The sequence below is a fragment of the Bombus impatiens genome, unplaced genomic scaffold (assembly GCF_000188095.3).
Source record: "Bombus impatiens unplaced genomic scaffold, BIMP_2.2 scf_2222, whole genome shotgun sequence".
In the NCBI taxonomy this organism is placed as follows: Eukaryota; Metazoa; Arthropoda; class Insecta; order Hymenoptera; family Apidae; genus Bombus; species Bombus impatiens.
The window spans coordinates 955,273-972,584 of record NT_178641.1 but is presented as its reverse complement, the minus strand read 5'-3'; the positions used below and the strand labels follow the sequence as shown (position 1 = coordinate 972,584).

General features: G+C 28.0%; 3 protein-coding genes across 3 annotated transcripts; 2 read left to right on the top strand and 1 right to left on the bottom strand.

The window, feature by feature from the left end:
* Positions 1-4,447: 4,447 nt before the first annotated feature.
* Positions 4,448-17,045, bottom strand: LOC100748831 (protein argonaute-2). Its single transcript, XM_024371992.2, has 14 exons — positions 16,395-17,045; positions 15,419-15,629; positions 13,132-13,248; positions 10,071-10,208; positions 9,300-9,580; positions 8,914-9,220; positions 8,615-8,837; positions 8,401-8,548; positions 8,023-8,286; positions 6,868-7,186; positions 6,227-6,578; positions 5,674-6,007; positions 5,390-5,589; positions 4,448-5,180 (listed from the first exon to the last, which is right to left on the bottom strand). The coding sequence occupies exons 3-14, from the start codon at positions 13,241-13,243 to the stop codon at positions 5,072-5,074; spliced, it is 2,787 nt and encodes a 928-aa protein (XP_024227760.1). The 5' UTR covers positions 13,244-13,248; positions 15,419-15,629; positions 16,395-17,045; the 3' UTR covers positions 4,448-5,071.
* LOC100749068 (39S ribosomal protein L53, mitochondrial) lies at positions 11,964-14,030 on the top strand. Its single transcript, XM_003494462.4, has 3 exons — positions 11,964-12,189; positions 13,444-13,556; positions 13,775-14,030. The coding sequence occupies exons 1-3, from the start codon at positions 12,044-12,046 to the stop codon at positions 13,966-13,968; spliced, it is 453 nt and encodes a 150-aa protein (XP_003494510.1). The 5' UTR covers positions 11,964-12,043; the 3' UTR covers positions 13,969-14,030.
* LOC105681825 lies at positions 14,171-15,001 on the top strand. The gene has a single exon (XM_012393164.3). It carries the CDS (start codon positions 14,395-14,397, stop codon positions 14,584-14,586), a length of 192 nt encoding a protein of 63 aa, XP_012248587.1. The 5' UTR covers positions 14,171-14,394; the 3' UTR covers positions 14,587-15,001.
* Positions 17,046-17,312: the final 267 nt, after the last annotated feature.

The window sequence follows — 17,312 nt, the reverse complement described above, 5'->3', positions numbered from 1 at the left end:
TAATCATCATTGTTACTCGGTTACCCCCTTATTTCAATATGGTTATTCATGCGATACTCATATTCGCATTTTAAAACGGATTTAATTAGACAACCCTAAAACTACGATACTATATTATGATGAATCATAAAATTCATTGGGAACGACATCACTGAATTTGTTCAGGTTGCTGGCATTCTTAAAGCTAATATTTTTTTGTCATTTATACCCCTAAGCACCTTCACACGTGTATGTTTTTTGAGTGCTTAAGCGAAGTAAACTTATGCTATGATAAAGTTTTAACATTCTCACAAAGAAAAGGATAACGGCTAGTGGTTGGAACCTCGTAGGAAAAGCAAACAAAAAGTATTGGAAAAATATTATACAACTTCTTCGTGTATTATACGAAGCTATCGATTCTCTTGTTTCTTTCTTTATGTAAGTATATAGCGATGAACAGACCACTTCTTGGACTGTCTATGTTTGGAAATATATCGTATATAGAAACATAAAAGAATGAGATTTAAAAGAAAATTCTTATTTTCAACGTTACGAATCTAAACGTTACCAAATATGTTTAAGTTAGAGAAAAAGACTAAGACAATAGTACAATCACGTTTAAAACAATGACATGTAGTCTCAAGAACGATCTGATAATACATTTATAAAATACATCCGATGTTTGATACAGTTTAAGAAACAATAAAAAAAAGTTACGTATATAACACAAAATATAAAAGCAAACTAATTGAACAATTTACCATGTAAAACCATAAAAGTACTAATATACATTCTTGCTTCGGTGCAAATAGTTACCAATGTACATTCTACTGTTTTTGATAACCGTATTGATCACTCAAGACATTCAAGTAAGATAAAAAGTTGGTAAAATATTTAATTTAGAAACGTTCTAAAAACGAGATAATAGTTTTTCATTATTTATACACAGTTCTGTATTGTCCGTACTAATATCTCTCTTCGTCACTATATACCCTAATTTCTATTTCCTTAAGACATTACAAGTATTTTTTTACAAGTATTACAAGTCGAATTATTTGCATTTCCTGGAAGTTGACCAATATCCGTTTAACATCGTACTAATCTCGTTAATACAATTTTTCCCTTTATCGTAAACCTACGTAATATTTGTTGAAAATCATAATATTAGAACGTCAAGGTCTTTGGTGGCGCTTTGCCAGTTACAAAGGCTAAAAGAAAGAATCACAATTTACCTACATGATTTTGTGCAGAGATAATGGTACAGTGGGATCGATAACGAATTAATATTTATACTGTAAAATGATTTGATAAACATTCAATGGTATCAATAATTCATAATTTATCGAAATCGAACTTGCTTAATTTTTATTAAGTTTATCGTTGAACGCCACTTAAAAACACTGACGATTACGATGATCTTTTGAGAACAAGATAAAGACATATCTTTTTCAAAGACGATACAGCTTATTAATTATATATACGAAATCACGAAAGTCATGATAATAAATCACGAAAATCGATCACTTGCAAATACAATTGATTGCGATGTAACCTGTAAAGCTCTTCGAAATACAAGGATATTTATCGTCACCTTACTCCTGGTGGTGTTGTATAATTCATATCTATTCTTTGCACATGGCATTTGTTAACAAATGCAGTACAGTTAATCTTCACATATGCATATATATATGTATACGTAGATGTATATACATATATACGCATATATATATGTACACATATATATATTGTAGGTATACAAATATAAATTATTTGCCTTATCTTAAAATATTCGGGACTCGTGATAGGAAGTAAATTCTTGTTTTGTGAATAGACTCGGTTATTTTATTATATACTAAGTAAAGATCATTTAATAAACCTGTCTGTCTTTTCTAAATTGCCTCGTGATTTCTTGTAAGTGCAAGTTTACAACATGCTGCGTAAATTCATGTACGTTATCAAAATTGAATTTTGATCGAAATATTATTTATTCTAATGTAACATTCTTTTTTTATATCAGATGTAAAAGATCGATAAGCAATGTATAACTAATACGTGAATTCATCTTGTTAAAATAAAAATGACAAAAATCGTTCTTAACGTTCCACCTGTTGCCCGCCGAGCATTATTTACTAAATGGGATAGTGATGTATTGATAAATTACTGAGGTATATTTACAAATGGAGGCTAATTCTTGATCGGGCGCAGGAAAATATCAAATGTCAGCGCAAGCCCATAAGAAAAGAATCTCGTTAGAGAGGATTGCTTAGATCGAGATACGAAATGTGAATAATAAAATGACGAATACTTTACTTTGAACTACATAATTGATGAATGCTTTACTTTTGATCTTTTACTTCATCGATGTCAATTTTGGTATTTACTTGCGCACCGATTATATTTACACTGCAACATTTTGCAGCACTTAAATTGACTTAAATGTAATCTAGATCCATATGGCCTTATTACGATTCAAATCGATTCGTAATTCATTAATATTTAAACTTTTCATGTTCTACATTTTGGTATTTTCACACCCGTGAGAATAATAAATTTATTTTCTTTCCATTAGTCAGAACTCGTAACTTCTCTTTTACTTTCTATACTGATTATATTATTTGCTTCTGTTTACCTGCTGCCTTTAATTGCTTGGAACTGATTCAACCACTGAACTATCGTTGTGAACGTTCAAAGATTATATTCAGACCTTTACTCATAATCAAATCATATTTAACAAATTACCTAATCTGTCATAAAGTCAAAAGCTAGGCATTAAACATTATGATTACAAGTGATAACCTACGGCATAGACTTAAATTTATAATTAGAATAAATATTATTGATAGATTAAGGTCCTTTTCATACTTTCCGAGATAATATTAACATTGTATCGCTTGTAAATCTAAAATTAGAATCATTAATGCACAAAGTTCTACAAATTTCACGTGCTAAAATTGCAATTCCAATAATTAATATTTTCGGAATGATCTTTTTCCTGTTGTGTTTTGAGATCTCTATTAAAATACCAAACGTTAGAGTAGAATTTTTGCAATTTATTGTCTATATATAAATTGGCTCCTACGTTAAATAAAATTTGTAGAACTCTATCACGGATATTTGTTAAAAACCTTTAACAAGTTCCACAATTTTATAATTTGCCTCGTCGTGCAATGATATGATGTTTAAATGTTATTAATACTGCTCTGTGTTACATAAAATTAAATTATCATTTTAAAGAATTACCTGTGTTATTATATTTAAAACAACGAAAATTATCAAAAATTTTACTAGTGTATTAATGATTCTAACGGTATATAATAAACGATTTGTGGGGCACGTCAATACATACTTATACGCTTCATTGTCCTATCTATTGCCTCTACATTGTAGTTACTTACAAGGCTCTTAACACAATTATTGTTTCGATTAAGATTATTGTTCCATTTACATAGTTCCATTTGCATATGAATCATGAACGATGAATTCTTTGAAATAAAAACTTGAGGACCTTAAAACTCGCATTACACGATAAATAACATAAAGCTTATCCTAATAATTTCTTGTTATATTCTGAATAACTTTGTATTTATTAAATTACCTTATTCTATTCTTAATCAAGTCATTTCCCGTGTCAATAGAGAATCATTATCAGCCAGGATCTAATGCCATATAGGTTTCATTTAAAAGTACTTGCCTTGCTTGAAGAGATGTTTCATATTTCAAACATACAGATAGAAGGTATTCGTTTACCTTCGTCGATATGAATAAAGTACTACCACAGTTCAAGCTACGCAATAATTTTCGCTCCATATACAAAGAATAATGTTTGTGCAACTAAAAAAAAAGAAGAATAAAATATGTGTCTCTGGATTTTCAGTTGATAACGTTAAATTGTTTGTATGTGTAACATACTATTCTTTTACATAATTATAATTCAATGATCAAACCATATTTCATTCTACTTATTATTATGAAGAACAATTCTTAATTACATATCATTCGTTTGAAGTTTTTCTTAGTCACATGAGAAATTCTTGATCTGTGTTTGTATATAGGTCAATCTTTTAGATATTCTAAACAATCCCAAAAATGACATTAGATTTAGTTTCATTCAAGTTTAAGTCATACAAAAGATATTATTTAGCAAATGTGGCACAATGTTCTTTATGAGACTAAACATATTACATAACACTATGTTTTATCAATTTGCCACAACTTTGAATTTTATTAAAAATTCTTAACAGATTTTGGCCATTGATTTGGAGACCTTCACAATTAACATTTACAAATTTTATTTATTTGTATCTCTCTATTGACAAATCATTGCTTGATGTGGCCAAATTTTTTAATGCTTATGATAAATATGATAGATATGATAAGTATGTTATTTGTAAAGAACATAGTCTCATAAGCATAATAACGAATATGCTGAAGCAAAATAGACTTTACATGCCAATATTTTATAGTCGTGAGTGTGACTTGAAAGTCCACATCTTTTTTATTTTTCCTTTTTACAAAAAATGACTGATACAAATGACAACTATATATAAACAACAAGATAACAGTCTTGCAGAAGCGATTTATACAATCGTGAATTTATGTTGTAATACGATCTTTTTGCATCATACAAATGCTAGAGGAAATTCAACCTCTAAAAAAAAAAAAAAAAGAAATAAGCGTAATATCCACGGCAGCACGGATTCTTAAATTATTCGTTCATGTGGTTTTTATCGCGAAACTATCCGACAGTCAAGCTGCAACAATCTAAAACATGATTAACTAAAAGCACCTCGTTTAATACCTACTTCCTAACGTGTTAAAAAATCTGTCCAAAACCTAGTCGACAATGTATTAAAAAAAAAAAAAAACAAGAAAAAAAAGCTTAATATAAAATTGTTCGACATATTTTTAGGTATTAGGCAGATTTATTTGATTATAAAAGTAAGCAAAAAAGTTGACCACTCAAGAAGATTGTCCAGCATTTCAAGCAGTCTAAAAATATCAACGTGCAAGATATGATGATCATTATCATTTTATGGTATTTTTATTATTTTTACTATTTTGCTTATGTGTCTAAGAAAAATTCAAAGAAGAATTATGCAAAGTACATAACCCGCTTTGTGTTTGCATGAACTGTGATAGCTCTTGCCATTGCACCTGGTGTTCTGTCTTCGCTACAGCCAGATTGATGAGATCCTTCTCCGCTGAAATTCAAAGATGAAGATTCATGTTGATAACGAATGGTAACACATATGTGATTAATTTATTATTTTCAAAATCTTTAACTATATACTACGTCTTAAAACAGTTGGCATGTTTAATTTTATATTATCATTTTTTAATGCAGCAAATTAATACTTTGCTTTAGCTTAAAAAGAAGATTTTATAAATATCAATATAAAATTTTATGTACCTATCATGCTCTTTTTCTACCAAATGATATCTGGCTCGGAATGCTACGAGATGAGCATAATATGCTGGTGCAGGTATACTAACAGATCTCGTACATCTGACATACGTGTGACATAATTGATACGTTAGAGACTGTAATTCGTCACTTTCAAAACGATTATCATCCCATAAAACGTGATAATGCGATGGTCGAGACGTGCCCTACAATAAATATAAATAAATGTAATATCTAGGTCAAATGAAACAAACAAAGAAACAGAATTGATCAAGAGTTTTAAAGTTTACCTGGATGCCTTGGTGACTACATAAATAGAAGTCAAATTCAGTTGGATGCGTTATACAGACATCAACTGTTGTACCGGCTGGTATATTCCCGCTTTTACCACTTTGATCTCTTTTTTCCGAACAAAATAGGCGAGTGTGATGTCTCTTCTGGACTACAACAAATGTTATTCCAGGTCTATACTCAGCTTCAAGTTTAATACAAGCTTCTCGAATGGCAGTTAACTCGTGTTGTAAAACATGAAGAAATTGACCTTCTGAGACACCATCGCGATAAAGAATTATCCTAAGTGGTTTATATCCACCAGTGCTTTTGTAGAACATAAGAAGGAGTTCCCTTAAAAAGAAATATTTCGCCGTTATTAATTAAAAATAATATATGGCAAAACGTGTTTACAGAATATGTTTTGTATTTATATGTATATGGAAAAAAGTAAAAATTCAATGTGCTCAAAATATTTGTTTACTTAATATAATATTTTTTATATGAACATTCTATAAGAGCTTGAAATGTAAATAAACTTGTATTATTTAAAAATTATAACAATTTACTTACCTCACCATTGAACTAAGTTCCTGAATAATTTCTTGTCTATGTTGTTGAACTCTAACAGTAGCTGCGTACCGAGATGGATGAGCATCCATACTAGCAACTACTGCCGCTATGCTAGGCTTTTTATTATCTCCAGCAGGAGGATGAGTCACATCAGCTCCAAAAAATATAACAGGTTCATCAAACACTTTCGGTCTGATAGTGGGTACTAGAATACTATTAATACCACCTAATTTTACATTAATTTTCAAACATAAATTCGACAACGTCTGTGGTGACGTTTTATTAACATTTTTTGCTTGTACACACTGCGTTGCCATACCCAATAATGTATCTCCTACTCTTTTGACTTCAGCTGTAAGCAGAGTAGGTAACATATGTAGACTAATATATTATCGATACTGTAGAATCTCACATAATGCAAAACATACATTTTACGTTGTAACAACCTCCAATGTTATTTATTGTACTATATACGATTAATTTACTACATTATAAAATTATATAAACTTTTCATCACATTATACTAGCTACTAACAAAATATAATATATATATATAATTACTATATATATATTAATAATAATGATAAAATTAATATATGATATATAATATAATATATATATATATATATATATATACTTACCATATACAGGTGTTTTTCCAGGTAATATAACACAAACAAGTTGTAATGATGAAAATGTCGCTTTTAGATATCTAAACATGGGCTCTACTTGATCTGGCCCAGTAGCATATTTACAAAAACATGGTTGCCCAATAATTGGCATCCCAGCATCATTGCTTATTCTTTGTAATTGTGCTATAAAATTACGTATTGAATCATCGCGTACAGTTCTTTGTGGAGCGAAACAAGCAATTGCCCAAACTCTAATTTCCACACCTGTGAAAAATTGCTTGCCTCGCATATCCCAAACACCACCATTAGGTATAGCCTGCTGCTTCGTCTTTAAACAGGAAAAAAATAAGATGAAATATATCATTAAATATTACAATGAATACTTTGAATCATAACAAATAAACAAGATGCACCAGTGTTTCTATACAATCCATGCAATCATTACTCTTCTATATTTATCTCTTCTTACCACAAAAATCATATAAACAGTAATTATAAAATAACACAAATAAAAACTTTGAAGAATTACAACAAAAAATCAAAATAAATAACAACCCACTTCATTTCACTACTGCATGGAACAAAACTGATAGCATCAGACAGTATATAGTGATAATGAACTGCAAATGTAATGCAAATTATATATAAAGGAATGAATTTTTTTCTTTGTTAGATAAAATAATATTTGAAATTATTACTGGACTATTTTTGTTGATTTTATAAAAATAATTTATTTCCATTACAGTGACAGTTCATATATCAAAATCAACCAGGTCTAGAACCGATGCATTCATTTGACAACTTTTCGTTTAATTAATTTTTCAATGTATTTGAAATAAAAAAGTTTCAGCCCAAATGTATTATTATCTTAGAAAAAATCTCATTCTATTATATAAAGTCGTATTTATTAAGATTTTTGTTTTAATAAAAAAAAATGTATAAATCTCAGAAAAAAGCTTAAGCTATTCTAAAACAAAAATTTTAAACTAAATCATGATTGCAAGAATATTATTCATGTATCTTCAAATGGGAAAAATACATTATAATTAATAACATTATAGTATACAGCACTGCAAAAAATATATTTCTACCAAAAATAATACAAGAGCCTCTGCAAATGTGTGATTTGGCTAGACCTGACTGATTGAGTTGGAAGTTTCTCACCTGTCCACTGAGGGAACTTACGCGCCCTCCATACTGTAGCTTGGGTGGAGGCAAAACACGACCCCTAACTTCCATCATATTGTTTGATATCGTCAAACCAAATTCTTGAACATATGAATCATTATTAAAATCAGCTCTTCTAACTAAGTTATTTATTTCTCGTTCACGATCTGGAGCAGACCGGGCTGTAGCTTTTATCATAGTAGAAGTCTGCATATCAGTCAATTTCTTGATACAACGTTGCCCAGCAACAATATTACAGACCTAACAATACATATAAATGATACTTCAAAATTATATTATATTACACTATATTCCTTGGAAAAAAGACATAACTTTAAGGATCAAAAAGAGATCTAAATACTAGAATCAACAAACCTCAAGTGGCAAATATGTATGTTTATGTTCTTGTCCAACTTGAAGGCATGGAAGATATGGGTGTCGCAATTTCATTTTATATTTGTCTAAGAAATATTTTGCAACCGTGCACTCGACTGTTTGTCCATTTTCTAATTGTAACGGGAATCTAAAATTTTCATAAATGTTATATGTTTTTAAAATAACATTACAAATTGCTTTTATGTATACTTACGATTGCATTTGAGCAGGTTTACGCGTAACATTACACACTCTATATTTTCGCCTCATTGTCCCACAGTGTGTGATTTCAATTTTAAGTCCTTTAATTTCTTTGGTAAATTTAACTCGCTGAGAATCTGTTAAGGGTCTCTTTTGATCACCTATGTCTCGAATGTCTAATACTTCACACATAAATTCTATAACAGGTTGTGCTTTATAAAATGCAGTTGCAGAAACTGTAAAGTAAGTAACATACACATAAGAAATGAATACAACATTTATTTTATATTTTATTATAATTTATATATTTACCATCAATGTTTAGCATCATTTTCCATTGGGATGGCCTAACAGATTGATGAAAACCAAACCAAACTTCTCTACCACCACCTAATGGATGGTAATATCCATCTGGTGTACTAAAGAATGATCTACCTACTGGAGTATATGTCATAGATGGTAAATGCCTCATTACAACATCTAAAGCAAGTATAGCGTCATATGGGATTTGTCTTGTACGCCCTTCTAAAGCTTCTTCTAAAGCAAACAGTGAAACTTGAGCCAGCCACTTTATCACCACTCTAAAAACTCTATCTTTACCTTCACCAGGCAGTGTTACCTAAAAAGTGTATGTATTATTAGAAAGTAAATCTTAAAAAAGAAGTCTGTATATATATTTTATTATGCATTGTACTTACTTCTAATTCTATTTTGTCCGTACCGATAGGCAAGGGGTCCCTTGTATATAAATTATTTCTGCCATCGAATACGGGTTTAAGAGTTCCAAATATTTTACTATATGCATGAACCATTGTTTCTATTATTTCCCTATTAACTTTACGAGGACATTTATCAGGTTGGATATTAATATCATAATGGTGCACATAACCACGTGGCATTGTTATTTGGAAGTGATTAGCTCTTAAGGTAATTTGTCTGCCTTCACGTCCTATGTTTGGTCTTCGAGGACATGAAAACACTGCAAATATATATTTTAAATTATTTACAAAACAAAATACATAACTGTTATTGACTTGTTAATCCTGTAGTATGTATAACTTAAGTATATTATTTTCATTTCCATTGAAAATATGAAAATATTTTTTATATAAAATTTGTCAGCTGAGGGATTTATTTGAATATTTTTTAGATTATTATCTGTACAGATTTTAATATACATACGTTATAAATTTTCTCACAATTATATAGCTTTTTTTTTCAAGAATTATATTGTTACCAATTTTTATATCATGCATTTAATAAAAATATTACATTTTAAAGAAATTTTACATAACAATTTAATGAATGGTTTTAATTTTATAACAAGAAGTATGGAAAATTAGTAACAGGAAACCAAATTCATATATTATTGAATAATTAAAAGCAAAATTATTATAAAATATGTATACTATCATGCCAGTGCCATATATACTTTTTTATTGTATATGAAATAGTTTTTAAAAACTTACTTGGCAGTTCAGGAGGTTGAGGAGGAGTGTGTGTTTGTTGTGTGGAAACAAGTCCTAAAGAACCTGGAGCTACAACACTACTGCCAGTTGCTCCAGATGCACCAACAGAAGAACTTGTTGTGGGTCCAGGTGGAGGAGCTGAAATAATGTAGTAAACTAATATATTTTTCATATATATCTAATGCATGTAAATGCATATATGAATAATTATTTCTATATATTTATCCTAACAGTTACAAATACATGTAACAAAATAATTGAAAAACATAAAGATACACTACATAGTTCTCAAAATGTAAAAAGTAATAGTTAAGTATAATATGATATATATATATATACTACAATAAATATTTTGCTATAGCAATATCTGTTATAACTATATTCCTGTATTATAATTAAATTATAAAAATTGATTTCACAAACAATTAATAAAACAATTAATTTGATAACACCTTCTTCAAGATCTTCCCTCAATTCTCTGTTCTAGTTATTTATTACATATATACTTATATTTTTTACATAATAATCATAAGCAAATGATAATTACAAGTGATATTTTATATAACGCATAGTCAAGTCACCATAATAATGTAATATATATAGAGACTTGTGATTGATATATTAAAGAAAAAAAGATATATATATATCAACAAAAAGTAATAATCTAAGAAAAAATTACAATGAATTTTATTTATTTTTGAATATCAGTATAGAATATTTTAGTTCAATATTATATTATTGACTTCTTTCTTGTTATACTATTTAGTTGAATAGATTAGTTGAATTAAATAAGTTATACTATAAGCTAAAAATATAATGTTAATCAAGGAGAAAATAGCATAACAGAAACTACAAATATGCACATAGAAATTATTTATGAATGTTTTATAAAATAATAAAATCGAAGATATCAATAACACAATAATAGTTAAGTTTAAAAGCGTGTCTATACCAATACAAAAAATTGGAAAGCCTTCATTTTTCATTGGGATTATTATACTTAAAATAATACATTAAAAATACTATAAATAACAAAAAACCATCAGTATTAGATGCATACACATATGCACTCATACGTTATCCGTACATTGACGGATCAGAGTGACGACACATTGTGCCTGTTGAACGAGGTTCATTCGAGGTCATATTTTAAATTTTCCTCGATTCCTTAAATTTTAACTTATCGCTACGGTGAGTTTTGTTAGCACGTGCTTGAATTAAAAGAATTCTCATCATTTTGAGGTAATCAAACAGGAACAAAGGATCAGATTTAGTCAAGTAATGAAATTCTGTTCTTGCTTAGAAATGCAGAAAAGGCTATTTTAGAATATTTTGAAATGTTATAAAAAAAAATAAACATGTTATAATACTCACGCTGCCCTACGGGATACATTTTTTATGCTGACGATGAAAAATACGAGATAACCACTAATAAATAAGTAAAAAATTCAACACAAAACCCACAGACCACACAACACACTTCTCCAAAATACACACTGCGAACAAGACTGCCTCTTGCAATGGCTGCCACCAACTTGATTCCGATTGATCTTATCTCAACCAATCAGCGCATAGATAATAAAACGATAGTTAATAGTTCTTGGCGTCATCATTCTTTTTTAAATTATTTAAATTTTTCACGTCTGAATAGAAACATGTTAACAGATATTATAAAACTATATACATATAGTATGTAAAAAATTTATGCAACATCAATAATAGATAGGATGTTAGTAACATTTCCATCAGTGTTTCGAAAATGCTAAAAAATACCTCGAACAATATAAAACAGTATAAAATTTGTTTTCTATATCTCGACTTATTTTAACATATTATTTTACTTTATAATTGTCTTATAATCTAATGATAAATAAATTTTGATTATATTGGCCGCACTGCGTTCAAAACTATTTCCCCTAGAATTGTAACTATTAGTGATAATACTACACGCGATTGCGTGCTTGATTTCCGAAATGTCGATTCCTTTCAATGGAACTCGTACCCGTTCTGCCGGAGTAATATCTGCAATTGCGAAGCACTTGAGAAATTTAACTTTAAAACCAGTTAAATCAATCGACATAAAGTTTGATCCCTTTCATGATAATGCTTTGGAGGCAAGGTTAGTTCAATAAAATTTTGTTTCTTATATATCTTTCACTGGAATTTGATCATAGTACATAGCATTCTTATCTTGAATTTACAATAAACAGTATACAATCTGTAGTTAGTTATAAATTCTTTTTATCTATAATATTTTATCTACTATACTATACTTTTTATAATATGGCTTGTTAATACATAGTACTCGATTCCCTCTTTTTATTTAAAAGATGCAGCGGAAGTTTTGAATATTATTATCATAAGAAAATATTTTTTTCGAGATTAAAAATATTGCCTCAATAACGATTATGTTTCATTTCTCTTCATAAGAGGTTTGGTTAGTTTAATGACGTCAATATCCTGCGCATGTGTAACGTGAAGTTTCTAGTAACTAGCAGACGATGTCAGTATTTTTAGAAAACGTTGATGATTAAGTTGCTACAATAATATAATAAAAGCATAATATGAAAATTAAGTAGCCTGTCAAATATTGGAATTGAATATTAACAAACGTGTGATGTAATTTCTTATTATACACATTTGAAAAGGTACAGTTGATTTTCATACGCGTTATACAGGGTGTTCCAGCTAAGATATTACGGAACTATTAAAGGTGACGATAAAACTTATTTGATTTATTATTAATTGTTATACTTTTTTATATCGTTGATAGACTATTGAATATTTGAATATTAACTATTGGAGGACAAAATTTCATTTTTTAAATAATGGAATAATATATAAATATCTATGCTTCCCCCATCTAACTCTATTATATCTACTTAAAATATTGTTCTACTTTGTGTAATTAATTTTTTGCTTTATGAGATTCTCGATAACTACAATTTTTAATAAAAATTTATTTTAATAGTCTTGTTGAAATGTAAATTTATCACAAAATATATGCTTGCTTTTATTTTAAAAAGTTTCTACTTCTATAATTAGAAAAATAAAAACTCACCACTACACTGTCCACATCCATATGCTTTACCAAGCATGGAAACAGCTGTAGTTATGCGAAGACTACTTAAATCTGGCATTTGAAGTGGTAGTTGTTGTTTCATTTGTGCCATTTTTCCTGAAAATATTATAAACAAACAAATTAAAAGATAATGCAAGAATTGTCAAAACTAAAATGATAAACGATAGAAAGAAGCTATCTTATTAAACTATTGCATGAACATAATTGTAAATATAAAAATAGACTTAAAAGAGAATATGCATTTAGTGATCTAATATTACATATTATAACAAACATATATTGTATTTGCAGAGATTTTTTATTTCAAATTACAACTCCAAAGATTATTGCAACAAATCCACGTTGTATGGTGAAACCATACGTTGTCTCTGATTTATCTGAACCCATAATTACATTCAATTTATGTGAGTATCACAATATTTTTTTACTTAAGAAAAATAAGATTAATAGTTTATATCGCTTTTGTTTTTAAAATAAAGATGTAGATTAAAAAATTTAGAAGTTTATCTAAAAGTGGAATAAATTCACCAATGTTAAATTACAGTAACTAAAATTACAATTAAATTTTATAAAATCTGTTTAAAACAAATTTGATGTTATATATAGCATCTGTATCTTTTAGTATCTGGTGATAAAATAATATGCAAAGGTAAAAACTTGACATCTTTAAATATTTTGGAACTTTACAACAAACATATCACACCTTTGGCTCCAAGTGAATCTGAAGCTGAAGTTGAGGACACACAGTTAAAAAGGAAAAAGAAGAAAGCATTTAGAATTAAGCCAGGAAGCAAACGTAGAGGACTATTCTTATAAATTAATTGGCAATTTAATTTGATTATGAGGCATTAAAGAAAAAATTGAATATAAATATAAGTATAAGTTAAAAAATAAAATCTTTAAAGAATAAATGTCAGAATCAATTTTACCATTTATTTAAAACAGTCCAGTTTTCATATTTCACTTTATTTGTGGGATAACAGTGAAAATTAAACCTACATTGTCAATTCATAAAAGTCTTAATCATAATATATTTATTAAAAATTATATTTTGATATTTTTGTTAAGCATTTAAATATAAAACAATTGTTTATATGAAAGTCTGCAAAAAAGCACATTAGGAATTCTTAACAATACAGATTAATTGCTTAATTTTCTTCCTCCTGAAAATACTTTAAGAAAGGTATCTGAATTCTACAGTTCTCGGAATTTTTGAGTTTTACACGATAATTCATTTCTAAAATGGCAAGTCATACTTCAAATAGCAAAAATTATAATATGAAACTTATTGATACCCTCTATAATCAGGTTCCAGCTTTTACAGATGTATTTGATGAAGAAACATGGTATATCTTTGTTGCCTGCTTTGTAGCAGGAACATTTTTAGTTGCATTCATTCTTTCTAGATTTATTACACTGAAACCTGTAGAATAAATTTACAGTGTTGTTTCAAATATCGTAATTTATATTCATAAAGAAGGCATCAAATACATTTTATTAACATTATATTATAATAATAAAATTTTCTATATGTCCTATATAATATGTAAATGTGAAACAATATAACATTATATTACAATAAATTAGAATATATAATGTTATATTGAAGTACCTTCAATTACTTGAAACATTTATTTAGTAGTTGCATTATTTTCTATTATAAAGCATTAATTAATTACTTTTATGTATGTAATCTTTTGTGCTTTGATCATGCAACTTATCAGATTAATGCTTATACAAAGCTTTCATAATTGTATTTTTGTAATTTTAGTGAACATTAAATAATCTGTATCTCCAATGTAATAAAATTTATCTAATATTTAATAATAAAAAAATGGACAAAATATCATTGTAATATTTAATATAAGTTACAAACAATGTCATAAATCATTATGATTTACTATGGACACACTGTATTATTGGTTTTATTTTGTAATTGCTTATAATTGATGAATTATTAAATCTGAGAATTTAATATTTTAATGATCATATAGTTTTAGTTGTAACTGGGATTATATTATAAATAAAAAGAAATTATTTTTATATTTATTGATAATTTATAATTTTAATTCACGATATTGTATTATTTTGTAATACTAAGATTGATTTTAATTCTTAAACTATTTAATATAAAACTTTACAAATTTATTTACAAATTAAAGTCTTTTTCATGAATGTTTATAGTTATAAAAACGTTACTACGTCGCACGCGTATGTTTAAATACGTATACGATTAAATGTACGTATAAGAAATTTAAAAACTCACCTGTTTTATAGAAGTAGTATTCAATTTATAATATGCGGAATAGATAAACACTGTTATCGAATTCACATAAACATTATTTTTTTATATAGAAACTTCACGGTAGTGTCTATGCACTGTGTAACAGTTTTATATATAGCACTATAAAAGACACATCTTCCGTGATGAAATATAATATAATAATAATTTATTATGCATGACAATAATTAATTATCTACGTGAAAAATACATGTTATATAAAATTAACTTTTTGTATTATTTTCGATAAATGCACATTTTCAAAACAAGAAAACATGTACATATACAGAAATTGTGCCGTAAAACTATATCGTGCTTGAAATCTACAGCAAATTTCAATAACTATGGTTTATACGCTACAATAAGTAGCTTTTAAACATTAATGTTTTGTATGCATGCAGCTATATACGAACATATTTATAAAAAAAATATACGAAGAATGTACGCATAAACTACATTTGGTATTTAATACGCAATTAAGGAATAGATAAGTAATTATTTTATAGAAATATTTTCGTACATGGAATAGTTCAAAACTTTTGTTAACATTGTTTAAGTTTTTCTATCTGAAAATTGAGGAAAAAGACTTTACCGTTGTTTTGAACAATTTCTGCGTAATTTAGCGAATCGATTACATTTTCTTTTCTTTCATAAGATTAAAATGCATTGTTTTCTTTAAGTTCACTTGAAAATAAGAATCATTCAACCTTCACATATGTTTACACGTATATACAATTCATGATCGCATATATCCAACGTGTTGATATACAGTTACATAGCATAGTTTGTTTTCATTACTGGTAGTCCAACAAAAAAATTAGGTCGTTGAACCAATCAAACAAAAATATTATAAGAAAAAATGAATAAATATAAATTTTCAAACAAATAAAATTTTCTTGAAGCATGTATTTCACTTAAATATAATATAATTTATTTAATTAGAATTTTACTGTTGTCTAACCTTAATTGTTTATTTTTCTCAATTTCCAATGTATGCATAAAATGTTTGGTGTGGTTTGTAATATGATGTATTTCTTTATAGAACAAAAGTTTACACGAGAATTATAAAGCGAACGAAATTGCAGTCACGAAAACAAACACAATAACGGAATATCGTTAATACGAAGCGCGAAATATTTTACTGATTCGATACTGCCAAACTCTGTAAGATTTTACAGAATGGCCACCGCCGCTTTCACTCACGACGCGATCCTACCAAACACGATTTCAGTAAGAACGGAACGAAGCCGCCAAAAACGATCACCAAGTGTCAAGGTTGCCATTGTACACGAACATGTCGAATATACCGATTGTGTGAGTATGTTGAATGCACTCGCATACACTCTACACTCTCTTCATTTCTGTTATGTTAGTAGAGACATAAAACAATAATATTTTATCGTAATGCTCGCACTTATTTTACAATGACACCGATACTGATGTACAGTAATCTTTGTTATAAAGTATTTCAATGCACTTTTATATTTTATGCATAACGAACGCCGTATGTTTTTCATTAATTTACCGGGAAACTTTCGGCAACATTCACCGAAACAGTAATCAACATCCGCGAGAAAGACCCCACTACTTGTTCGATTCACCAGTTATTGCGAATGCTCATGTGGTCAGGATTGTAACAAGTAAATAGAATGAGGTATCATTGTCTCATGGACTTGTTTACAAACAATGATGTACATATGATGGCATTTAAGTCTATTTACTTGTTACATATAATTAAACTGTATATAGTATTATGTTTAATAACAGTCTATGCAATAAGGATTTAATGTTAAATCCTTTTTATCTTTGGTTTAATACGTCATATTGTATAAATACAGAATTTTTTAACTATCAACTAGTTATACATTATTAAACAACA

Excerpts from the sequence above, each read along its gene's own strand:
- LOC100749068 (XM_003494462.4), top strand. The coding sequence starts at position 12,044 with ATGTCGATTCCTTTCAATGGAACTCGTACCCGTTCTGCCGGAGTAATA. Across the intron at positions 12,190-13,443 it reads GATAATGCTTTGGAGGCAAG|AGATTTTTTATTTCAAATTA; the intron begins GTTAGTTCAATA and ends TTGTATTTGCAG. Across the intron at positions 13,557-13,774 it reads CATAATTACATTCAATTTAT|TATCTGGTGATAAAATAATA; the intron begins GTGAGTATCACA and ends TGTATCTTTTAG.
- LOC100748831 (XM_024371992.2), bottom strand. The coding sequence starts at position 13,243 with ATGGCACAAATGAAACAACAACTACCACTTCAAATGCCAGATTTAAGT. Across the intron at positions 9,221-9,299 it reads CGGACAAAATAGAATTAGAA|GTAACACTGCCTGGTGAAGG; the intron begins GTAAGTACAATG and ends TACACTTTTTAG. Across the intron at positions 5,181-5,389 it reads GTAGAAAAAGAGCATGATAG|CGGAGAAGGATCTCATCAAT; the intron begins GTACATAAAATT and ends TTTGAATTTCAG.
- LOC105681825 (XM_012393164.3), top strand. The coding sequence starts at position 14,395 with ATGGCAAGTCATACTTCAAATAGCAAAAATTATAATATGAAACTTATT.